This window comes from Phoenix dactylifera, chromosome 5, assembly GCF_051530095.1.
Source record: "Phoenix dactylifera cultivar Ajwa chromosome 5, Ajwa_hap1_PhDact_Kaust_v1.1, whole genome shotgun sequence".
Taxonomy (NCBI): Eukaryota; Viridiplantae; Streptophyta; class Magnoliopsida; order Arecales; family Arecaceae; genus Phoenix; species Phoenix dactylifera.
The window spans coordinates 21,163,311-21,190,349 of record NC_143194.1 but is presented as its reverse complement, the minus strand read 5'-3'; the positions used below and the strand labels follow the sequence as shown (position 1 = coordinate 21,190,349).

General features: G+C 39.5%; 1 protein-coding gene across 1 annotated transcript; it reads right to left on the bottom strand.

Annotated features, from left to right (window-relative positions):
- Positions 1–493: 493 nt before the first annotated feature.
- LOC103717215 (inositol-3-phosphate synthase) lies at positions 494–25,531 on the bottom strand. The gene is made up of 15 exons (XM_008805520.6): positions 25,144–25,531; positions 24,835–24,907; positions 11,038–11,108; positions 9,394–9,491; positions 7,081–7,211; positions 4,815–5,660; positions 4,617–4,685; positions 4,413–4,548; positions 3,517–3,764; positions 2,780–3,006; positions 2,574–2,689; positions 2,161–2,337; positions 1,886–2,074; positions 1,736–1,798; positions 494–844 (listed from the first exon to the last, which is right to left on the bottom strand). Exons 6-15 carry the CDS (start codon positions 5,000–5,002, stop codon positions 725–727), a joined length of 1,533 nt encoding a protein of 510 aa, XP_008803742.4. The 5' UTR covers positions 5,003–5,660; positions 7,081–7,211; positions 9,394–9,491; positions 11,038–11,108; positions 24,835–24,907; positions 25,144–25,531; the 3' UTR covers positions 494–724.
- Positions 25,532–27,039: the final 1,508 nt, after the last annotated feature.

Here is a 27,039-nt window from a genome sequence, read left to right as displayed (position 1 = left end):
CAGCAAAACCACAAAATAGCCGAGAGAACAAATCCACATGTTTCATCAGCTCCATCAATACAATGCCCACCAATAGTGGTAGGAAATTAAAATCTTAAAACTTCATGTTGGCCTCCTGTGTCAAGCCGTCACCATTTTGTTGGCCGGCAATAATGTCATACCAATAAGTTCATGTTCATCTGGAAAACTTGGTAACACCTTTATTTCTTTAGGGTAAGATCCAAGAGACACCCTAATATAAAACAGAAGCATCATAAAATTCATAACCAGAGATACCAGTAAGGATGAAATGCCCTTTAAGCCTCTGTTTTTCTTTGAAAAAAATAAAACAGGAAATTATTTACCTACAGTATTATTTACCCATTCTACATAAAGAAGCCATGACACCTAATTATTGTACTTAAGCAAAGCCGAGCTTGTTCGAAAAATAAAAACATGAAATGATAAGGGATGCATGGAACCAAAATAAGAATCACAGGTCAGAAAAGATGAGTTTTTCTGAAGACAAAAGGCCATTTATAATAAGGGCTACTAAATCTGAAGCTGAAAAATACATGGGATTTGCCTGCACTGATCGAGCTTCATCAGCTAAAGAAAAGCCAATAGCCACACAAGTAAAAAAGAAAAAAGGCCCAGTTTGAACAAAGCAAAGCCATACATACAACAGAAAAGGGCCATGATCCCCCCCCCCCCCTTCTCCACCCTCTCTTCTTTCAATGGTGGTTCATTTGTACTCTAAAATCATGTTGTTCTCAGGAGCCAGGCCAATGCAAGCCCTCAGGATGTTCTCCAGCATGGCCCTCTGCTTTGCGAGAGCATTCACCACAGGCGTGCCTGGAGGAACCTATTTGCATCACCAAATAATTTCAAGTTACTTTCTCAAAAAATAAATTCAAGTTACAAACTACATTTTTTTTTATTTTCTGGTACAGAAAAGAAAAAAAACAACATAGTACTTTGGAATTTCTGTCTTCATCCAAGCAAACATGATGGTAAACAACATAGTACCATTGATCTTGGGTTACTCTGGACCAGTATCTTAAGTGCCTAATGCGAGTTGCAACATAGTACTATGCAACATAATTTGTCTTAAATGACTAGGTTTTCTCCAAAAAAAAAAATGTAAAGTGACTTAGGGCCATCATCCTAGATGCTGTGCACACTCTTTTACACTGTACACTAACATATGTTGAGATACTTTGGAATACCATGATGCAAAGGTTCACTAAATGCTTCCCAATAATATAATTAGAAGGAAAAAATTCAGAAATTTTAATTGTAGATTTACGGCGACAACATGACATCTATATGCAACCATATGCAAGTCAAATATCACACACTAATATTTATTCCTCAAGTCCTGTAGTTCTAAAGATGTTCTTAGGACTCAATAGATTTACTTTATTACATTTCATCTAATAGCAGTAGCAACGATTTCATGCTAAGATATTACATAATGGATTAAAGTATTAGTTCTTGCTGAATGCAACATTATCGCATCTCAAAATCAAACTAGTTCTATGCTATTAAAGAGTATTATCAGCATGTTTTTTTTATATGTTTTAATAGTATTGAAATGTAATATATGAAGAACGCATAACAACATCAAACTAGCAGAATGAAAAAGCTTCGAAAGTTAAAACTAAATAATATAAATGAAGTACTTATCTAATGTCAGTTGCTAATATGAATATAAACCCAATAAAGGCAACAAAAATTAATTATTTTCACTTACGAGAGGAGCTTTGGTGAGATAACTCAAGGTGCTGGCCACCGGATGGAAGGAGTGGAACTTTTCCTGCACAACCAAACAAGAACGACATTACTAAATCAGCCCAACTCAAGCTTACAGAGCAACATTCCTCGCGGAGTCATTCATACACACCTCTCCCTCAGCTTTGAGCTGAATCCTGGTGCTGAGCTCAGCCAGCAAAACCAAATCCAGGATGATGGGCGCCGCCAAAAGAGAGTCCTCGCATGTGTTGTGAAGAACAATTGTGTTCCTCCCACCCATAAATATCTCTGATGTGTACTCATCCATAGCCCTCTTGCTGTCCCCAACATAGGGCACATACTATAACAACACAAGCAGTTGATTAGTTACAGCTTGAAAGCCTGCTGCCACAGTATCAACATAACATTGGATGCGTACTTAATTACCTTGATGACAATAATATGGTCAGGATGCTCCCCAGGCTCATAGAGTATGCCGTTGCTAGAGACCATGTCATCAACTACATTGCTCTTTGAGATCTCTTTCGACCGGAAAGTTTGTGGGGCAGAGAGATTCATGCCATCATTGTTCCCAAGATGGTTGTAGCTGACTATAGAAGTTGGCTAGAAGAAAAGAAAGAAAATTTTCGTCACTTTTTCGCATTTTATGCTTATGTTTTCTCATGCAAGAAAAGCTGCTAATCCAGAAAGATTATAAGCAATTGTATAAATTAATAAAACAGTCAGGCATCCTAACATATTGCATTTTGTACATGCATAAAAAAAGATATAAGAAGTCCATAGAGTTTCCAACGTCTAAGTACTCTATAGATTGGAAAGCTTTATAAAAACTTAGATACCTTGATCCCAGCTCCCACAAGAAAATCCACCAAGACAGACTTCATCTTTGTCTGCCCACTCTTGAAGTCATCTCCACCAATGAGACTGTTCCTCTCAATAGCCAGATCAATTAGCCCTGCACATAAGAATTCTCCAATATAATTAACACCTTGCGACTTCCCTCGTAGGTCCAAAACTACCAACAACTTGAACAGAAGCATCATACCCGGCACAAAGGTGTTCTGCGGGCTTCCATTGATGAATGGAACATTCTCTAGGACACAAGCAAGTGCATATAAGGTCGATGGAGATATCTCAGCCTCGTTCTTGTCCAACGAAGCCAAGAGGTTCTCCATAGTGTCATTGAGCCCAACAATCACATTGCTGTACCTTTCAGTATTTGCTGTCCATAGCACCACCACCTTATCCACCTTGCTCTTCTCTTTAAACTCCCTGTTCAAGCTCCAATTTAGAGCTCGCTCATGAGATAACCAAAAGTTGTATACATTTGATTCCCAAAACATTAAACAAATGTGTCTTTTATTATGTTGGTATCAGACACTCAAAAAGAACATATTCTAATCATCATCATCATCCAAGCCTTACCCTTTTTTCCTCCAATTAAAGAAGAGTTTGTAATAGAGTCCAAGTTGCGAAAGCTCCACAGAAGTATTAAGCAGAGCTTCCCAACCAGCTAGCTATCAAGCTAACATCAACTATAAGTTTAGAAGGCTAGTAATTGATAGTCGATTGATACATATTGGGGAGTAATATTTTTTGATACTAAGGGAGGCAACAACCACTTTATTAAAAGAATTGGTAATTACTAGGAGGATGAGTTACAAAAAGTAGAGAGTCTGTCACGTCAGGACTGCAGGTGTCGGTTATAATTAAACAAACCTATGAGAAAGCAAGGAAGATACTGCAGAGTAATATTAGAAGAAGTTAATAGTTGATTGATACCTTATGTCCTTGATGATTTGTTGGACCTGCTCCTTTTTGGTCCCCTTGATCACGTTATTAGCACGTGACCCCTGATTCGCTGCGATGAAATCAGGGTCAAAGATTCCGGGGAGAGGGACCATGGATTCCATGTAGGGCCTGAGCTGCTTCTGGAGGTCTATGTCCAAAACCTTGGCCCTGGCCATGGCATCAGCCAGGTTCATGCTGCTTATGTCCCACCCTCCAAAGATGATATCATCTGGGTTAACCTGAAGGGAGTAAGAAAAGACGCTCCCATAAATTAAGGTACTTCCATGATAACAGCCTTCTCCAATAAGATTCATTCCAGTTACATACAGTCATTTAGTCTTTCATTGAGCAAAATATGAGTTTAACAAACCTCTCTCATACCTTCCATCTATCCCATCTCCATCTACCCTTTTTCCACTCTCTTTATTGTTAACCATGAGTTATGCTATCTCCATCTCCTCACTTCTCATGCTATTCTTTGCATGCAGAAGGCATTTGCTTACATAAATCCAATTTGCTTACATGATAAATTGATGTTAACTCGCTGAAAATTGATTGGACAAGTAAAAAAGATCTACGTTCCTTGTCATAGTTTAAGCTCATGCAACCCGGGAACAACCCGCCAAAAAAAAAAAAGCTAACCTTTAAAAAGTGTCGATGGAGGGAGTGAAACAAAAAGAAAAAAGCTGACAACTTTTGGTGATATCGAGTGCTGAGTTCATCTAGAAGGCACAAATAAGCCAGAGAACAAATTAAAAGCAGCTCCAATAATAATATATAATACTAATTACATTTATATATTTGTTTATAGTCATGCGATTTGTGTTCTTTTCATTAAAGCAAAAACTCTTTAAAAATATAAACAGATGCATTTAAAAAAAAAATACCATTGGAAGCAAGCTCTTAAAAGGAGCATGGATCTCCTCCCCATTGAAAGATCCAACCCTGACCGTTGAAGCCTGGGTCAGGGACCCATAATAGTTAGCCTGCTGCACTTTATCCTTGGTGGCCCATGAAATCCCCCTAATCACCATCATTAGAAGCATTAACCACCTCTTAATATGCATTAAAAAAAAAAGTAAATCACTCACTCTCTGTTTGCAATGACTCCAGCCGTGAGTGTGGACCCGTTGTTCCCTCCCCAGCCCACCAGCATCACCCTACCCATAAAAAAATAATAACATCATAAATCATTAAAATAAAGAAAAAAATTCTTAATTTGAGACAGCAACTGTAATTAAAAAATCATGAAAATTAATAAAAAAACAGTGAAAAGATTGCGGTGTTACCCGAGCTTGGGAACACGGATATCGGTCTTGAAGTCGTATCGGACGGTCTTGGGCTTAACGATCCACTGGTAGGACCCATCACGGTTCTCGTGGACGAGCTCAGTGGTCTCGTAGCGGTACACCGATTCGATCTCGTGCTCCCCATACTTCACGTTGGGGCTCTCCACCTTAAACTTCTCTATAAACATCTTCTCCCTTAATCCTCCTTAATCCTCCTTAATCACACAACTAATCAAGACTAAATCAGAGATTAGAGAGAGAGAGAGGAAGAACGGGAATATGAAAACTATAGCCTTCTCTCTCTCCCGCTCCCGGCGAGCTTCTTCGATTAGGAGCCCCAAGCCCCCCTTATTTATAGTGAGGTGGACGGACGCGTGTCGCGTTTCCACTGGTCTATGCTTCTCGCGGAGTGCAACGCGTGGATGCCCTTCCGCGGTGATTCTATGTCCGGATCTCCGCATAGAAAAAGATATGCCACCGTTCCCGATGCTTTCCTTCGGGAAACGTGGAGCCGTTCTTGTTGGGTGCCAGGGCGGTGGATTCGAGCGGTCGCATGGGGATTTCTATGCGGTAAAGTAAGGCCGGAATTCGTCGTGATGCATGGAGTGGGGCCCGCGGAAACTTTTTTGGTAGGCGTGGCCCGCGGAAACGGAGCCACGTGTCCTAGGGAAGCGGGAGGGCCCCGCATCGGAAGGTGCTCGATGGTCCTGACGGCGTTGGGGAGCCGTTAGGTGGGTAAACGGTTTTCGCCTAGCGGCTGGTGCCGGTGAGAGGGAAGCCGTCAGCCGTGAGAGCGATGAGGTGTTAGTGAATGAACGATCCCTCTACTCGCGACTCGAAGATTCCCTGCACATGTGAACCCACGTGCCAAGGAGGGAGAGTAATTGAAAAGAAACACTTTCTAAGAAGGACTTGATCCCATTTAATCCACTCTTTATTTCTTTTTTACAAATAATGTAAGAAAAAGGGTAGGATTATTCTACTTAATTCTATAAGACTCCTATTATTTGCTTTTAAGAGTATCGTGGATTATTAACAAGAATGATACTCGCATCATGTGCAGGGAGATAATGAAAACCGACATATAATTTGATGTAATAGAAGGATAATAAGAACATAAAAAAAAATGACAAAAAAAATATTATAAGTAAAATATATTTAATAATTATTGATGGTTGAATGCTTGTAGTAGGATAAATAAATATGTGCTTATATGGAGACATCTGATCTTTTTTGTTTTTATGTAGAAGATTCCAGTTTTTTATCTTTAGAACTTGAATGGTTATTTTCATTTTGGTTAGAATGTTTATCTTATGATTCTTTCAACCTATGAAAAAGTATAGAAGAAAAAAATTAGTAACGTTTATATGCATTAAATGAATAAGTAGAGACACAACTTACCAATAACAAAATTTGCTTGGGCATTTAAAATCCAAAGCAACCATAAATGAGTTGAATCAAATATCGAATAATATTTGTCCAACAGCCTACCAACAGCATTAAATATTATTTAAATATTAACATTAAATGTTAATATTATTTTAACATTGAATTGGAAATAAAATAATTAACAATTTAATAGGATTAGATCTTTCTTTTAATATAAATATTAAATATTAATATAAATATTTAATCTATACATAAATAATATTAAATTTATATTAATATCAAATATCAAATAAATTTTATATTAAAATCTTAATATTAATATCAAATATATATCAATGCTAAATAAATAGCAATTGAATATTAATATTAATCTGTTATATTAATAAATCTAGTGAAATATTAAATAGATCTACATTATTTAACTTCTATTGCATGGTAGCTATAAAATATGAAGCTAACATTTATATTTATGAACTGAAAAATTCAAGACCAAGATAAAATTAACATTAGAAAAGAAAAATCAAAGAAATTTTTTTCTTGATTAGGTCGTTCATAGTAATGTCAACTGTCGTAATATGTTCATATGTGGCCGATACTAAAGAATAAGATGTCTAAATAATAAAATATTAACATACAAATATAGGGAATATCTATTTTGTTCGTCGAATAGTTTAAATCATATTTAATGTAAATAAAGTCAAGTAATAAAAGAAGTGAAAAAAATGCAATACTAACCTATGCCAAAGCTTATTCCTAGCTGCAACAATCAAGTTTCAGACTTCAGTTGCTTCTAATTTATACCTATAGCATTTGAACTATTTCTATTATAAGAAAACATGAATAATTAAAGGAGCAATAAAAAAAATGCAACACTGACCTTCTGAATCACTTCGATCATCTTGGCATGAATTGGCATTTCAATTATGGTAAGAAATGGAGACGAGTTTTCTTTTTGGGTCTCCTGCTACATATGATCATCGTGACACAACTCAAGTTCGAATTTTTTATCTGTGGATAAAATAAATAAAAATAAGAAGGGAATTTTTTCTTCATGAGGGAAATTTGAAATTTTCTTTTTGAATATTTATTTTTCTTTTCGAAGAGTCCTACTAAAAATCAAATTTAGAAAATGTTACCAACAATTTTTTGTTGTGCGTACATTTCCATTTTTGTCTTTTGTGTGCATAGGATTTTTTTTGTTCACACATTTCTTTTTGAACAGATTTTTGACATTAAAAAAATCTAATTTAGTTGTAGAGAGTAAGAACTAAGAATCAGAATTTTCTTTTTTGAGTGAATTTGATTGTTCCTTTTGGAATGATTTTTTTTCTTTTCAAAGAGTCCTACTAAAAATCGAATTTAGAAAATATTACAAATGATTATTTTGTGCGTACATTTCCCTTTTTATTCGGGGTGTGTGTGTGTGTGTGTGTGTGGAATCTTTTTTTGTGCAAACATTTCTTTTTGAATAAATTTTGACATTAACATTTTTTTTCTTTTTAAAGAGTCCCACTAAAAATAGAATTTACTCGTGGAGAATAAGAAATAAGGAGCAGAATTTTTCTTTTTATACAAAATTTTATTTTTTTATGTAGATTCCCACTAAAAATCTAATTTATTCTTTTTCGAAGAGTCCAACTAAAAATCTAATTTAGCAAATATTACAATTGATTTTTTGTGCATGAATTTTTTTTGGAGCAAATCACTAAAAATCTAATTTATCTGCTCGTGGAGAGAATGTTACGAACAAATTTTCTTTTTTATGCATGGAATTAATTTAATTGTTCGTGGAGGAAATATTACGAACATTTTTTTTTTGCATGTGTACAAAATATTACGAACAAATTTTCTTTTGTGTGTGGAATTTTTTCTAGTGGAAAAAATATATGCATTTTTTTAACATGATTCCAAAAATAATTAACAATCAATTTTTTTACAATTTTTTTAATTTTTCTGAATTTTAGAAATGGGTCAAGTTTTCTCTCTTCTTTCTGTCTAATAGGTATAAAAATGTCTGATTGCATGGAAGCTAGGGTTAAGCTTAGGCTGACCGTGTATTATGTTGTTCCTAGTTGTGTAGGCTATGCACATCCTAACGTATGAAGTCAATTTAGCATATATTCTACATACCGAGGAGAAGTTAATCAAAATGGTATGGGTAACTAGCAAGTGACACCTTAATAGCAAGCAGTCATCTACTATTTAGAGCAAGAAAGAAAAAGAACAGTCCAGCATTTGTAGAGCAATTGAATTGATGATGAACACCATTTAAGTGTCTTTCTTCATGAGGAGAGAGGTCCACTTGGCAATATTTGACTCGATATCAATCGCATCAATCTCATGAGAATCTTTTATTCCGTAGTTTGCCTATCTTGTCACACTTTTCGGACACCAGTCACTTTCAGGGAAGTTTTATAAGTTACCTAGAAGATTCTAGCCTTTTTTTAGAGTTTCTTTCTTAGAGAAACTTATAAGTTTCTTTCTTGTAAAACCTTCTTGGATCCAAAGAATCGACAAAGCTAGATGCTTTTCTAAGACCATCAAGTTCAATGCATAAGGACTATAAACAGACCAAATTTGCTATCCTTTTCTACACCCTTGTTAGCGTTGGTAGGAATAGGATGGGTATAAGGTAAAAGATCTAAATTAGACTCTCTTAAGCTTACAAATTTATAGTACTGATAACCAAATTAAAGGGGTTACTAGGTTTTTGTTATTACCCTAACCTTGGCTTCCCTATTAACTTAAAGTTTTCCATGTTATAAAAACTTTAGAAAATAATTCACCCTCTAGGACATTCTCAGCTTTCACACGAGCCCCACCAGGGTGCAGTCCCTCTCCCTTCAAGAGTTCCGCGTGATCGCTAGCTTTTAGGGAGTCCCCATCAACCCTTGAAAGAATGGGCACGCAAAACATACCTCCATAAAAAGCCATCCCTCTGCGGCCACACATATCGTTTGTGGCCCAGTTCAACTGCAGGAAGGGTATGAGGATCCGTACCGATATGTGTTTAGTCCCACATCGGTTATTCGCTAGGTAGATCTTGAGTACTTATACAGGATCAAGGAACCCAAATAATGTTGGGAATAACAAATCCCAGAAAAATTAAAATCTAAAATATTCTACTTCAACAAATAATAAGCTGTAATAGGCTTAAAGAAAATAAATAGAGAAAGTAGAAAAATAGAACCCGAGATGCTGAGGCACACTTGAGATACAATAGCCTCTCGCAATGTTGCTTCTGCCTCAATGACTTGCACGGATCAAAGAAGCCTTCGAATCCAAAATCTGTATGCAGAAAAAAAAAATTGGAAAGAATTTTTTAAGAGAGTAGGAAGGGAGAATAGAAGTTCTCTGCTTATGTTAAGAAGGGAGTTTGGCTTAGTTGGTTTGTACGTTGTATTTTTAATTTAGAAATCGTGGGTTCGACTCTCCTTTCCCTCTCCGTAGCTCAGATGAGCGACAACGTATAAACCAACCAAGCCAAACTCACTTCTTAACATATATATAAATATATATATTTTAAAATATGAAAACTTTTAATCATTATTTAACCAAAAAATCTAACAAATAATACTTTCCAGCTAGCCATTTTGGATGAGATCCTAAGTTATTACAAATGGTATCAGAGCAGACCCGACCCATAACCTATGTAGATTAGGGGACACTGCAGCACGGATCTATTAGAACTGACCACGGGCCGATCGTGGTGTTTGTGATTAAATTTGAAGGGATTTGAACCCTGACCAGGATGTTAGAACTTGAACGGGAGAGTATGTGAGGACCCGTGCAGGCGTATGTTTAGTCCCACATCGGTTATTCACTGGATAGATCTTGAATACTTATACAGAATCAAGGAATCCAAATAATACTTTCCGGCTAGCTATTTTGGATGAGGTCCTGAATTGTTACAAAGGATGTGGCCACGATGCTCACAAGGGTGCAAGATTTGGTCCCATGGTTAGTAGTCACAGTCTGAGGTTTATCTATTGGTTGAATCAAATCCACCGCTGAGTTGAAAATCTAATTATTAGTCGAACCAAATCCACCGTCTTAGCAATAGACCAATCCAAGTATAAAGTGATGCGCCCGTACTGCACCCTTCCTCTTCTATTTCTTCTCTGTTCGTAAATGTGTGCGTCGCTGAGCGGATGAATCTTTCTTCGAGCGGCAATAGAGCCATCGCTCTACAGAAACGGGTGGAAAGAAGTGAGGCAGGATGGGAGCCACCCTTTTGCTTTCCGTCCTTTCTCACACTTTTGCTTCCATGGTGCCGCTCATGGCAGCCTTCTGAACTCGTCTCTATGGTGACTGCGTCTGTGGAAGTCATGGAGGGGGGCAACAATAATAGAGTCGAATAAACTTATCGACATGCGTGAAAAATGGAGCCCAACACTTTAGTTTTGCTCACGGGTCCGGTCTCCCTATGATGGAGACACAGTTGACTTGTCTTGGTGGATAGCAGTACCCGCACGAGATAATTTATATATGGTATCTTAAGCTTGTGACCAAACAGAATTAACATGGGTAAGTTAGGTAATAAAAGATCTAATATAAGGCACATTATTGTAGAATCTTTGCTACTCCAAGTGAGATTATTGTTTCTTCTTGTGCAAGTAGTGCATCGGTTATTATCGTTTAAATTCAATTCATTGCTAGTTAAGCTAGTTTTTCTGTTTGTGTGATCTTAACTGCATGCAACTACATGAAGCAAACATGGATTTTTATCAAGCTGCTACAATAAAGACAACGGAACGAAAAAAAAATCTCAAGGAAACTGAAAAAGAAAGAAAGAAAGAAAGAATGTATGGAGCAAGTATCAGATAGATCCCACCTCTAGCTCAGCTCGCTTCCTGAGACAGATATTTATGATGGCCTGAAGTTGGATGAATTCTTCTTGCACCTCTGCAATGATAAACACGGACGATTTAAGATTAAGAAAATATAAAATATATAAATAAATTTACCACATTTTATTAACTTAAATTTTTGGGACAAGCAGTGATTTCAACATGGTATTGTTGCAGAGGTCCATCCAACACGCAAAAAAAAAAAAGAAAAAAGAAGAAGAGAGGAATGGAACTTAATCAAATGCTGGTTTTGCATCAAAGAGTCGTAGAAACATGAGAACCTTGAATATCTCACAAAAGTACTAGCTATATACATACCAAAATACATGTATGCATGTATGCATGCATGTATATGGAATGAATACATGCATGTTATCTCAGTAAAACCCTACTACAAATCCATTGGAGGAGGATGCAGTCAATTTGTTTTGCAATATTTACAAAAAAAGAAAAAAAAATCACTAAGAAGTCAAAAGTTATCAGCTGGCTCAAAATCCTGCGCACTCTTTGCTCGTTTCTTTTCAAAGAAAACATTCACACGGCAACTACTCATTCCAATCCTTTTCCAGAGATTACTTCTCATTCTTCTACTACATCAAAGTCCCTATGGTATCTTCTGGCTTGGAACGAAGTTAGAATTTAGTTTAGATACTTCTTCTTACTAATGCGGCAGTAGAGGAATACTGAAAACGACTAATTTCTGCTGAGCCAAACACAGAGAAGCTACCGTCGCTTTGCTTTCTATGAATGAGAGCCGTAGCACACTAGCTCTCATAGCGTCCATCCAAAAGAACGGCGGCTACAGGTCTAATTTATGTTTATGAGGCTATGAAGACTGAGTTTCATTATTTTTGTACATGTTATATTGGATGGTGGATATGGTATGCGTGTAATGATCCAACTGTTTCCATGAACAATTATCTTTTTTCTTACATTACCTGACATACATTTCCAAGCTCAGGAGCTCATAGCCAATGTAACCAAGAAGTATCTTACATCAGCAATAGTATGTTATAAAAATCTATTGTGGTTTCATAATTGGAATACATATCATTAACAAAATCAATTTATTTAAATCCTTAAGTGGGAAAAAAAGAGAGGGGTTTTGAGTTGATCGCAGTTTAAATTATAGTATCTGGCGAGGAGTATTCAGCTAGTATTAGTCCTAGTTGTCCAAGGAATCAGTGAATGAATCCACAAGGAGTGAATGGCAAATGCATATACATACTAGCCATAGGGAAGTGCAGATCTACATCCACAGACAGCATGTTAGAAGATAATTTTAAGAAAGGGAAATGAAGTGGAAAAATAGATGCGTAATGTGTCTACAACTTAGAAAACCAAGAGGTGGTGGTTGATGTATCTAACAGTCGATGGAATTGCTTGGCCAAGGTTTATAGTAAGGTGATGTAAAATAATTTGCTAGGGAGCAATTGGGTGACAAGAACAGGTGAATTGTCAGGAAGACTACTAATAATAGGATTTTGCCGGCTCAGCACATAGGCAGGCCAAAGGGCTTTCATTATACAGCTCAGAACATCAAGAGGCATCGATCTGAGTATATGTTCTCATAAGTTCTAAGGTCATTTGGAGGTACTATAATTCTGGGAGACTGGAATAGGCTGTGTGATACTTATAGTGGTAAAAATGAGATCGAAGGATTAAAAAGCCTGAATAATAGAACACCATAAAACAAAGGAAATGAGAAGCTTATCTCAATGTAAGAAAAATCCTATATAACATTAATATAAGAGGTGCCAAGCATACTTAGTCTTACACAAGTTATGTAAAGAAGGGAGTCCAAAAATATAAGCTGGCATTAGGTTTGATCATTTGAAAAAGCAAAGACAATGGATTTCAGAAATAGATTGGACATATTACATGCAAGAAACACTAACTGAACATTACAGTTGAAAAAAATAATAAAAAAGTTTTTTTTTCCATTAGAAGTATAATTTAACTCAACACATGGCCATTTTGGTTTTAGAATCATATATGGATTTCTATCATCATGAACAATGTATAGATATCTATATCTATAAAAATTGAAGTATGAGAAAGCAAGGCAGTAGATAAAGTAATTCATCCACTACCCAGCTAAATCAGTGAGGCACAGCAAAAGACGGGGAAGCACGACATATATTGGCAGAGTCAGGGACTGGCAAACATCTCCATCTGCTATCTGCTATATAAAACAGCCTTTTATTGCATGAAATGCAATGGATGCAAAAAAAAAGGATGGATTTATCGAGCAAGAATAGATTCAGCACAAGGCAACAGTATGTTGATAGGGCATATTTGGAATTGCAGATGCTTCAACAACAAGCTCGCCATTAATGGGATCCACTAAAAAACATTGGGTTGAGATTTTTCCTGTAATTCGAAAATGTCCTGCTCAACAAATTTACCTTATAAACATGGCATCAATACAAGAAACATCTAAAACATCTAGAAGCTCAAAGGAGATATAGAGTTGCTTTTGGAAGTATGCATACTCATTTTCTTACTAATGAATATGGTGTTAGTAAGGGAAAATATATGTCTAAAAAGCAGTAGCAGTCGCTCTTTCTTTAAATAGACCAACTCCCATAGTTTGCTTATACTATATATCCAAAGCTGATGCCGGACAGCAGGGGAGGGAAGAAAGAGAGAAGAAGAGATTGAGAAGGAGAGAGGAGGAAGAAAGAAGAAGAAGAACTAGGCTTCGCATCTAGCCCCGCTCAGGGTTTCACATGCCAGAGCTAAAGAAAGGAATTTAGAGTTTTTATTCATAGCATAACCCTAAATGATGTACGGTCCAACATATTTATAAGACTCAGAAAATGCAAAAAACCCCTAAAAAGAAATTAATCTCACAAAAGATCCTCAAAATAACGAAATACCAAAATAAGCCCTAAAAGCTGTTAAATAACAAAATACCCTAATAAGCCCAAATAACATAAAATCTCTCCAAAATAAAATCAAACTAGTTAGAACATCCTCCTGCGGCGACCGCAGACCCGAGTGACGGGTGACCTGACACTGGTGTCCGCACTACACCACTAATGGGATCCACTAAAGAACATTGGGTTGAGATTTTTTCTGTAATTCGAAAATGTCCTGCTCAATTTACCTTATGAACATGGCATCAATACAAGAAACATCTAAAACGTCTAGAAGCTCAAAGGAGATATAGAGTTGCTTTTGGAAGTATGCATACTCATTTTCTTACCAATGAATATGGTGTTAGTAAGAGAAAATATATGCCTAAAAAGCAGTAGCAGTCATTCTTTCTTTAAATAGACCAACTCCCATAGTTTGCTAATACTATATATCCAAACAGAAATAAAGTACACATCATGAAATCTCAAGGTGCCATTAGCAAATGGTGTTTAACATTTGATGTAATATGACATAATTGGATGTTCATTTACTTGATGACAGATTTTGGTGCCAACAGTGGCACAGGAAATGTGATCTTGGATGGTAGGACATAATTCCCACCAATTATTAAGGGAATTAATGGTGTAGAGGCATAGTCCGTTTGCTGTCCAAAAATCTGTTTGCGGGTATACAGAAAACAGAAAAAAAAAGACATTTTTGAAATGAAATAAGGTTAGAGAGGTTTTTCTTAGCGCTCTTAGGATTGATTAATACTACCAGTTTGATGGGGCAGGGTTTCATGAGAAGCAGAAGGCTTCAAGGGCCCAGATGCTGATTTCTGGGGTCAAGAAATATTTGAGATCATATATGCAGCTGGATTGCAGTAAAATTTTGGGATTATAAAAATCTTGAAAGGGTCTATATTTATCATTTTGTTTGAACTAGGTGAAAATATAATGATTGGATATGGCTGGAATAGCAGGTTTTCATGACTAATCTGCTATTCAGGACAGTCAATAGCAGTAATGAAGGGAAAGATTAGAAAGAAAGAAGGAAAAGACAAAGAAGATAAGGGAAGCATTGTCCAAAATCCAAACTGACTTTCTTATTTTTCTTGTCCAGTTCAAAAGGTTGCTCTTGTGGAAAAGCCAGCCTCCCCTTACTAAAAGAATACGACCATAGATAAATCTCACTATATTTGTAGCTTAGAAGGAAACTCTCTCTATATATAAGAGATAAAACTAGATCTCTTATTATATTTATCCACATCCTTCCTCTAGTCCTTGGTAATAGCATAACAAATGGACAGATTAGGTCTGGTCAGAAGTGGCAACTTTATCTCTGCTGACTGGACAGGTGTCTGGGGAGCATAATCACTTCATGATACACCAGTGAACAGCTTAGTTTGCAAAACAATCCCAACACAATATCACAGTTCTCTATGTATTGCAGATTGCCCCCTAGCAGAAATGCTTTTGCTGCATGGAAGACGTAACCCTGATCACAAAAATAATTGAATGAAAGGAAGTCACCCCCATATGACCTGCTGCCATATCACCAGATTTTCTCAAAGTAGAATCATCTGCTGTTACAACAGGCAGCAGGATCATCCTCTTCTACCTCAGCCTCTTTTAAGCACAAAACAAGGCCCACCAGAAGCTTAAGGCCAGTACCTACAATCCTACACCTTGCTGCTAGTTGAATCAGGGCAGAAAGAAAGAAGTCCTTCCTATGGCTTGATGAAATTGAAAGAACAAATATAATGAGACCTTAATATAAATCACCAAAACCTGAAAGATAGATAAGCTTAACACTCTTAAGGGTTCTCGTTGCATTCATTTGAAAATATTGGAGCATTACAGAGCCTTGACCAAAATGCAGTTTTTTAGTCCATAAACATTGGCCAGCCTATAATTTGGCTTGCAAGACCATTGACGATGTTTGACATCAGAATGTAAACCATTAGGAAACCTAAGAGCTCTTCTCGGTCCATCTCCCTTCTCCATTTCTTCAGACTATAGTGACTTGCATGAATCAATAGGCCACTTGTAGGACTCATAAACAAACTTCTGCTCTAGCGAGTCAAATTAAATAAAATAATCTTGGGTTTAGACTTTAGCTAGAAGCCTCCAAAATTCCACAATGGCCTATGCATTTGCAAAAGCAAAACAAACTTCACCCAGAGCTCAATCTGCTCTCGTGTCTGTCTTGCCCAAACATTCATCCTATGAAAATATTCAGCCAAATCATCAATTTTCAGTAGCTGCCAACAAAAGTTTGATTTGATATACATAATCCAAAAGTAGCAGAAAGCTGAAACAATTGCTACCTTAGTATAGGAAAAGCCAAATTGCAGAAGCACTAAATATTTATAATGTAGAAGGAGGTAACAGTGCACTTCCTAATGAGTTCCTTCAATAGGGCCTGCTACTCTTTCCCCCACTCACCCCTTAGAATTCTTGACAAGGCCACAACTCATGCACCAGCTAGAAGCAGAATCAAAATATTAATTATCTGGACACCTGGAGTATGAATGCATCAAGAAGAAACCACTTACTTCAGGTGACAGATTTTAAGCTTTACTCCATCATCTACAACCCCTAATTTAACTGCCCTACAATCGCATGCAAAAAATTGATGTTGATAGAATGAACACAAACTGACAACTTTGTGAATTGAAATTCTCCCATTGACTTACTTTTGCAAAGCGTTATAGCTTTCACAAATGAGAGCATAAACTTTTATACACCAATCTTCTTTTGAAGATAAGATTCGTATAAATATTCACAGTTAAAGTACATTGTACCGGCCGAACTGGACGGTACAGGACATACCGTACCAATTCGGTACCAATGCTCAGTACAGGTGGCATACCGACACTCAGTATGCCAAAAAAACTCCGTACCATACCGTACCGACACTGTGCTAGTGTGGACCGGTACGGGTCTAGTATCGAGATGCGAACCTTGCTCATAGTACTACATAATAAAATGTGGGCTTGTAAGAAAAAAAGGCTTTTCAAAAGTGTGATCCCTGTTTGAAATACCTTCATGAATACCAGAATAATATTTAACGATATCAACCACCTGGATTATAGAAAGGCTATTTGGTATCCTGATTTTGGTACTTATATGATCACCCTTTTAGTTCTCCACAGATTTTAATTTTAGATTGCGGATGGAACTGATTTTATCATGACTCATGGTGGATGAAATAATTTCTCCAGTGATCTTTTTAGGCAAGTTTGTTTCTGATATATATTAGGAAGTTTAATTTCTTATATTTACATGTATGATCTGCTCCAATTCTTTAACTCACATTAGAAAACCAAACCCGACATATTAATACTATTAGAGAAAGTAACTAGGACTCATTCACTATATTCATAGATAGCATTGTTCTAGTACGAGTAAAACTATGCTGGGCAGAAGACTGAAGAAAGAAGTTTTCATGTCTGTATCTCATAAGGTTTCAATGCTCTCTTTTCTAAAGTAATTTAAGAAATAGATTTCATCTCAGCAAATATTCAAAATGGTGACAAACTAGCACCTATATTCCAATATAATTGTATTGGATATACCACCCAAACATCACTAAAGAATTCGGCACTGAATACAATATCATTCATAATTAACAACTTAAAATCATTGAACTTAAGTGGCAATAAGAAAAGAAACTAATAGAAGATAGCCTATAAGCAGTTCAGGCAGTAATTGATGTTTCTGGGTGTCCTGAGTAATATAAAACCCAACCAATTCAGGTGACACTGGTGGCCCTGTAAGACTGGCTGAAAAACATATGGGCCATAAAAGTTGTTTATGGAGTTATAGAATTAAGCTGCAATGAATAAATTTAAAAAAGAGCTTTGCATCTTCACCTTTATCACTTTCAACTATGAACTCTAAAGTAGCAGAGAAAGATTTATGTAGTAATCTCTCATTATATCTGCAGTAATCAGATAGTATTACAGGAAGAATTTGACACTAATCACCCAGCAGAGTGTAATAATACTGGATAAAAATGATGAGTTGTTACGGACATGTTATACAATACATGTATAGATTGTCCTGCAAATGTAGAGTATATGATGTTGGGAAACCCATGCAGTTTCTTCTCAAAAAAAGGAAGCCACACCAAGGTTCGCAGTCTCAATAAAGGACTGCATATCAATAGGAGACCAGTACGATACGGTGCAAGTACCGTACTAGACCAGACCGGACCGAACCACACCAGCACACCACAAAAAAAAAACATTTTGTTGGTTTTTTGTTTTCAAGTTTTTAGGAGTCTTTTTTTCTAATTTTGATTGCAAACTAGGGTTTTGCAAGAAAAAATTTCTCCATTCCACTCTTTTCCTCTATTTCTCCTCTCTTATCTTGAAATATATAGAGAATATAAACAGTAGCTTTACTGAACTCTCTCTTCACCACATTCCGGTGAGTTACAGGAGATATATATATAATGGAGTTCTTCGTAACTGATTACAAAAGTAGTTTGGTTGTCTCTGTAGATCAAGATAAGTTCGAACAGCTTCTGAACAGCTTGGTTGTTCGCTGGGAGTGGTTGCAGAACGGCTTGGTTGTTTGCTGGGAGTTGTTGCAGATGACTGGGACGTCGCATAGATTCCTCTCAAGGCGGAGGCGGCGGTGACTAAGTAACAGTCTCTATATGCCCCCTCAAGATGGACATGCCATTAACAAGGCTAATCTTGGTTTTGAGCATTTGAAAACAATGCCGAGCCAGAGGTTCAATCCACAGATCTGCGAGCTGATCTAGAGTATGAACATGATGAACATTAATCTTTCCTTTCTGCACGAGATCACGAACAAAGAGCAAGTCAACCTCAATATTCTTCATACGAGAGTGCTGCACTGGGTTGAGACTAACATGATTTGCCTCAATGTTATCATAGTATAGCCGGGGAGGCATGGGAAAGCGAAATACCAAGCTCTGAAAGAAGAGAATGCAACCAAATTGTTTCAGAGGTGGCAACGGCCATGGCACGGAATTCAGCTTCCGTGGACAAGTAGGAGACAGCACGTTGCTTACGAGCTATCCAAAAAATGGGATTCTGGCCAAGAAAGATGATGAAGGCGGTGGTAGAGACTCGAGTATCATGGTCCCCAGCCCAGTCAGCGTCAGTATAGGTGCAGAGCTCCAGAGCACTATTTTTGCATAGAAGAATACCATCAAACATAGTATGCTTAAGGTACTTGAGCAAGCATTTTGCAGCAGTCCAGTGGGTGGTAATGGACCGATGCATGAAGTAGGAAAGTCAATTTACAGCAAATCAGGCCGGGTGAGACTCAAGTACTAAAGGCCACTAATGACGTTACGATATTCAGTTGCATCTGCTTGGGGGGGGGGAGCATCAAGGAGAACTAGGGGAGTGCCTATGGAAAGAGGAGTCTGAACTGTCTTGGCCCCATCCATGTTAGTGCGAGCAAGAAGATCACGCACATACTTGTGCTGGGAGAGAAAGAGACCCTACGCTGTTGGGATTACTTCAATGCCCAAGAAATAGTGAAGATTGCCCAAGTCTTTGAGAGAGAACCAGTTGCTTAGTTGAGTAATAAGCGTTGAAACAAAGGAGTGACTGCCGGTGATTATGAAATCATCCACATAGACAAGGCAATAGCAAATGATACCATCAGAGCGATAGATGAATAATGAAGTGTCCGTACAGGAGGATTGAAAACCATAACTGAGAAGAACCTCACGAAGAGATCGATACCAGGATCGAGGAGCCTGCTTGAGTCCGTAGATGCTCTTCCGTAACTTACAGACGAAATGAGGTTTAGAAGGATCCTCAAAACCAGGAGGTTGTTTCATGAACACAGATTCATCAAGAATGCTACGGAGAAAAGCATTGGTTACATCTAACTGGCCAACCCTTCATAACTGCAAGAGATAAGATAAGTCGAATTGTGGCAGATTTAACGACGGGGCTAAATGTCTCTGAGTAATCAACACCAGGTCATTGATGAAAACCTTTAGCAACCAGGCAAGCTTTGAAGCGACTGATGGAGCCATTGGAGTTCCGTTTCACACGGAACACCCATTTGCTGCCCACAAGATTCTGACCAGAACTAGGAGGAACAAGGTCCCAGGTTCCATACTGAAGAAGGGCAGTGAATTCCTCAGACATGGCAGCACGCCAGCGAGGATCCTTGAGGGCCTGATTGACACAGGTTGGTTCGATGGGTTCTGGGAGCAGATACTTGGTGGCAACAAACAACCGTTTGGGCCAGTAGATGTTGTTCATCGAAAGGGTGATCATTTTATGTTGACGGGCTGGGGCAAGAGCCGGAGTCTATCCACAAGGCGGGCAACAGAAGGTGCAGTGGTGGTGGACGAAGACAACCCAGCGGATGTGGCTGAAGTGGACGAGGAAGAGTCGCCTGAAGAGCATGCTTGCATGGTTGGGTTATCAGTAGAGACCTCCAGTGGCACAAAAGACACTAGGACAGCAGGAGACAGACATAAAGTAGTGGGAGACAGCAGCAAGGGATGTGGTGTGGCATACTCAATATATAGGAAAACATACTCGTCAAATTGGACATGACAGTAGACATAGAGGCGATTTGTTAGAAGATGAGGACACCGGTAAGCACTCTGACTTGTGGAATAACCAACAAAGAGACAGGAGAGGGACTTAGGTTGTAACTTATGATTGATGTAAGGCTTCAGCCATGGGTAGCAAAGACAACCAAAGGTCCGTAGCTTAAGATAGTTCGGCTGCAGGCCAAACAAAGCCTCAAATGGTGATTTATACTGAAGTAATGGAGTAGGAATCCGATTGATGAGATAAGTAGCAGTAGAGATTGCATAAGACCAAAAAGCTTGCAGAAGAGAGGCATGAGTGAGAAGGGTGAGTCAGGTTTCTACCACATGATGATGGCGACGTTCTGAGATACCGTTTTGTTGAGCAGTGTGAGGAGTCGATGTGTAGTGGTCGATGCCATGGTCTGAAAGATAGATTTTTAAGGCAACAAACTCACCACCATTGTCAGAGTATAGCCCACGAACTCTTGTATTAAAACGAGTGGCAAGCATGCGGTGAAACTGTGGAAATAAGGTCCGGACTTTAGACTTTTGTTTTAGAGAAAAGAACCACACATATCTGGTGAAATGGTCGACAAAGATAATATAATACTTATGGCCATCTACACTAGCAATGGGAGACAGACCCCAAACATCAGCGTAGAGAAGCTCAAGGGGAGTCAAACCATGGGAGTTAAAAGGCAATTGTGAGCTTTATTGACAGCATAAGAGGTACAAAGCTTGGAACTCAGCATAGAACCATTAACAGAAAATGAAAGAGAACAAACAAGACGAGACATTTTTTGAAGACGGATGGCCAAGGTGGTTGTGCCAACCAGCCAAGGAGACCTCATGAACAAACGCAAGTTTTTGAGGAGACGGCGGAAGCTCATGCATGTTTGGAAGAGGATAGACACCATGCTCACACAGCCCTTGTAGAAGAAGCTTCCCCGTGTTCCGATCCTTTACAAGAAAAGTATGATGGATGAAATTCCATGAAAACATTATTATCCTTAATAAATTGATGAACAGAAATGAGGTTCTTTTGAAGAGTGGGAACACAAAGAGTATCATTTATATGAAATATACAATCAGGAAAAGGAAGGGATAACAAACCAATATGTGTCACAGGCAACCCAGAACCATCACCAATCACAACCTCATCAGTGCCATCGTATTCAAAATGAAGATGAAAATTAGATAACTTGGTAGTGATGTTGTGGGAGTCCGCTGAGTCAACAAGCCAGCACTTGTCATTTGGTTGAGTAGTAGAAGCACAGTTTGCAATGGGTTTGGAATAGTGCAGTTGGGGACGGTGTTTGCAGTGTGACCAACACGATCACAGAGCTGGCATTTAGGAGCATAGCGAGGCCTTGAGTATTCACCTTGGTGATCCTGGTAGTGGCAAGGGAAGGATGATTGGCATTTAGAGAAGCGTTGTCCCGATGACGGCCTGCGTTAGGTAGGGGTGGCAATCGGGTCGGATCGGATCATAAACGGGTCGGGTCACATGTAGGTCGGGTCAGAAAATCATAAACCTAAACCCGACCTGTTTATTAAACAGGTCAGAAATTACAACCTGAACCTGACCTGTTTATTAAACAGGTAACCCGACCCGACCTGTTTAACCTGTTTAATAAACAGGTAACCTGTTTACCCAATCCGACCCGACCTGTTTAACCTGTTTGCCCAACCTGGCCCGTTTAACCTGTTTAAACCTGTTTAACCTGCCCAACCCAACCTGTTTAACCTGCCCAACCCGACTTGTTTAGACCTGTTTAGACCCGTTTAACCTGTTTAGACCTGTTTAGACCCGTTTAACCTGTTTAGACCTGTTTAACCTGTTTAACCCGTTTAACCTGTTTAGACCTGTTTAACCTGCCCAACAGTTAAATGGGTTAAACGGTTTAAACGGGTCAGACATCTAAAATCCGTATCCGACCTAATTAATAAACAGGTTAAACGGGTTGACCTGTTTACGACCCAAACCTATTTAGGCCAAACCCAAACCTATTTATGGCGGGTCGAACATGGGTCGGGTTGGCGGGTCGGGTCATATTTTGCCACCCCTAGCGTTAGGTGGAATTGGCAATGGCTACCAGCTGCTGAGAAGATGTCTCAAGATGTTTCAAATAGGCTTCATGGCCGACTAGCAAATCACGGAGCTCCTCAAAAAACAAGGAGGATTCTCGGGCCCGAATGGGAGCAGCAATGTCCCGAAAATCAAGACCAAGCCCATGTAGAACGTGGAGAGTAATGTCATCATCAGATAGAGGAGAATCGATAAGGGCAAGTTCACCAGTAATTGTTTTGACATATTGTAAGAAGTCAGTAACACTCTAGTTACCTCTTTGAAGAAGAGTTAACTCCTCCTTAAGCTGCATGACACGAGTGCAGGAGCGGCTGGCATAAAGCTTGTTCAGCTTGCTCTAGGCTTCGCGTGCGGTTTTGGAGGTTGCTATGAGGGGTATCATAGCATTCGAAATGGAGGCCATTATAGTGCTCAGGATTAGTTTATCTTGGCAGAACCAGTGGAAAGAAGAACTGGTTGGTTGGAGTGATGTGCCATCAGAGACAGAAGAAGCACTAATAGTGCCATCAACAATCTTTGGAATAACATCCAGTTGGAAAAGAAAATCCAATTAGAGATAAGCTGCCCACAGAGATTATAGCCAAGAAGAAGGAACTCGAACTAAGCACTCCAGGAGGAGAAATTAGTCGGTGTAAGCCGAGCAGTAATTTGAGTGGAGGCATTAATGGCGACTAAAGAGTTATCAGTGGGGAAGGAGGTAGACTGATGGACCAACGGGGAGGTATTAGAGGAAGCTGCCATGGCACCGACGGGGATCAGAGAAAAAAAAAAGACTCGATGGAGATAAGGAGGCTCTAATACCATATAGAGAATATAAACAGTAGCTTTACCATGGTCTGCCAAACCGGTCTGTATCGGCCGGTTCGGCCCAGTACAGATCAGTTCGGCCTGGAACCAGTACCCGGACAGCATGAATACCGGTTCCAATTGTTTTCGAGCTGGTACCAATCGGTACGTATGCATACCGGATGCATACCGATCTCGTACCGGTCCGTACCAGTGCGAACCGGCCGGTTCGCACAGGTACCCTTTTTTTTTAAATACAATGCGCACACTGTGGATTTTAAACCACAGCACGCGCGCGCTATGCTGTGTGAGCGCATGGCCTGGGGCAGAGCGCCGTGCGCGTGCTCATGGTTCCTCCCGCGCATTTCCGCGCGCGGCGCGATTCCACGGCACGCAGGCGCAATTCCCCATGCTGGGAATCGCCCCGCGCGCGATTCCCCCTCGTGCGCAGTCATAAATGCCACAGAGTGGCATTGCCAGCCCTGGCGCGTCCACGCAGGTGCGGACGCGATGCGAATCAAAAAAAAAAATCTTTTTCCACGCACGTCCGTGCGCATCTGTGAACCAAAAAAAGTATAAACAAAAGACCGGTTCGTACCGAATTGGTTCCAGTACAAACCGGTCTCGAACCGGTCCGGTAGGCGACCAGTACGCCTACTGGTACCTATTCAATGTACCTTGAGCTTTACTGAACTCTCTCTTCACCACGTTCCGGTGAGTTACAGGAGATATATATATATATAATGGAGTGCTTTATAACTGATTACAAAAGTAGTTTGGTTGCTTCCGTAAATCAAGGTAAGTTAGAACAGCTTCTTAACAGCTTGGTTGTTCGCTGGGAGTGGTTGCAGAACGGCTTGGTTGTTTGTTGGGAGTTGTTGCAGATGGTTGGGACGTCACATAGATTCCTCTCAAGGCGGAGGCGGTGGTGACTGAGTAACAGTCTTTATAAAATAGATGGAGAAGGTGACAAAAAGCATGGCTGGCTATACAATCAAGAATCCCAACCATCAATAGCGATACAAACAAAACACATACGGATCAAAACTTTTCTGGTTTTTAACCTAACAATAGGCCAAAGCATCACCACTTATGCCATCATCAGAGTTATCATTTTGTGTTCAACTGATGCATAAGCTTCTCAAATATCCCAATACATGCATAACTATCTGGATTCTAAATTTGGATAGTCCATCACATAATTTGCATCAGTAGGATTCGGATGATGAATCGTACCAATGAGAATGTGGCTCAACTTGCTCTCTCTCTCTCTCTCTCTCTGTTGTACATACTGCATGGATCACAGCATCCCCTGATTTCTGTGTAGGGCCAAGTCAAGTGCTCATCTGACCCACCCAACGAAGGTCAAGTTTTGTTCACATATTGAATAGATGGCATTGTTGACATATGCATGTACAACTGTAGCTTTTGGTTGTGCACAAGATATAAACAGGCATATATGGGTGAAAGAATCACAACATGAAAGAGAAAGAGATACCCGGATGCTGATGCTTCCACCGTGAAATGTCTCATAAAATGCTCCACGGTTTCCATTCTCTTGTCAACTGAAACTGAAGGAAAAAATATAATGATAACAAAAGATAGTTGTTAGCCTAGAAAAAGACTCACAGCTCATAGAATGCAAGGGGTAAAACACTTCGTAGCTATTGAAGAATTCATAAGAAATATAAAAAAAGAGAGAGAAAGAGAGTAGAAATATAGCCGTAAACTATCAGTTTGCTTCATTCATGCTCATTCAGATGTTATTGTGAGCAAACTAAAAATTAATCATAACTTAATGGCTTACCTCTGTTCGACGTCAGGATGCTGGGAGCCGGGAAAGGGGGCCGAGATCCGATCGCCGCCTCCGGGAATTCGGTCCTGCCAACTTCTACCAAAAATATAATGCATCATACGGAGCGCTTGTCAAAATCCACAACGTCAGATGCTTCTCGGGTCTTGATGCATAGTTGAGCAAATAAAGGGAAAACGAATCCCACCGCCGAAGCCGACGCCGATCGCCGGCGTCGCCACTCCATCGAACGACCCTACGAGAAACTCCTAGGCATTGAGATCGTCGGCGGTGACCGCCAGAGTTTAGGATGGTGTCGGGGTCGCAGACGAAGGGGCTGTGGCACCGCCGGCGCTGGCACTGGAGAAGCGCCTCTCATTTCTGCGGTCCTTCGCATGCTTACAGTACGGGCCTACGGCCTGCATAGGAATGTTATGCGAGGGACCGGAATCTGGATCCACTACGTCCCCTTATTATCTATACGGATTTAAGACTCAAGGGCTGTTGGAAGTAGAGCTGTTCGAAATAGAGCCATTGAAAATAGAGCTTTTATAAATAGTTATTTGCTATTTGGTAACTACATTTCTAAAGTACTGTGGCGCTTTAACATTTGTTTGGTAAACAAACTGAGAAAGTACTTTTGTATAACAAAATCACCATAAAAAACATTACTAGTGTTATACAATAGTGCATAATAAAATATAATATATATTAATACATAAATATATGATATAGTATAATATTAATGTAATATAATATAATATTATTATAATATAGTACTATAACATTATATACTATAGGATAATAATTTAATATAATATTAAATTATTTAACATAACATAATATTATATTATATTATATTTATAGTATAATACAATAATAAATGTATAAAATATTATAATTATTAGTATAAAATAATTTTTCACTTTTTTGATATTTCTCTAACAAATTTTCTAGCTAGGTGAAAAAATAAGTTAAATAATTACTAATATTTTTATTTATTTATTTATTTGTTCATTCATATACATATTTATTTTTTTCTTTTTTTTCTTTTCTTTTTTTTCCCTTTTTTTCTTTTCTTTTTCTTCTTTTTCTTCTTTTCTTCTCCTTCCTTCCTCTCTTTCCTTCTTCTCCTTTCTTCTCCCGCGAGGCCGGTGGCGCCGAAAAAGGGCCGGGCTGTGGCGGCCGCGGGAGGAGGCCCCGAAGGGGAGTGGGACGGCGGGCCCCGGCGACCGCGGGGGGAGAGGGGCTCGGGAGGGGAGTGGGACGGCGGGCCCCGGCGACCGCGGGGGGAGAGGGGCTCGGGAGGGGAGTGGGACGGCGAGCCGCGGCGACCGCGGGGGGAGGGGGCTCAGGAGGGAGGGGGGCTCGGGAGGAGGCCGGGACGGCAGGCCGCGACGACCGCGGGGGGAGGGGGGCTCGGGAGGAGGCCGGGACGGCGGGCCGCGACGACCGCGGGGGGAGGGGGCCGGGACGGGGGGCCGCGGCGACCACCGGGGAGGCGGCGGCCATGGCCGCCCCTTCCTCTTTTTTTGTTGTGGTGGGTCACGGCGGCGGCTGGGGAGCACGGCCACGGGTGGCTGGGCAGCCACGGCTGCCTCCCAAAAAAAAAAAAAAAGGAGAGCCGGCGGCATTGAGGAGAAGAAGGAGATAGAGACGAAGAGAGAGAAAGGGGGGGATGGTAAGAGGAAGAGGCGGTGGGATGGAGATTTTTGGGAGGAAAAATGAACTTTTAAATGGGGGTATTTTGGTCAAAAATATAGCTTCCCGACAAAACTGAAAACAGCATTTTCGGAAAGCTCCAAAATGGAGCTTCTGCCAAAAAGCTGTTTTCAGCTTTCCGCAAAAGCTGAAACAGCTAGGAATTTTTGCGCAGAGGGAGCCACGTGCCTGGTGATCCGCATATCAATT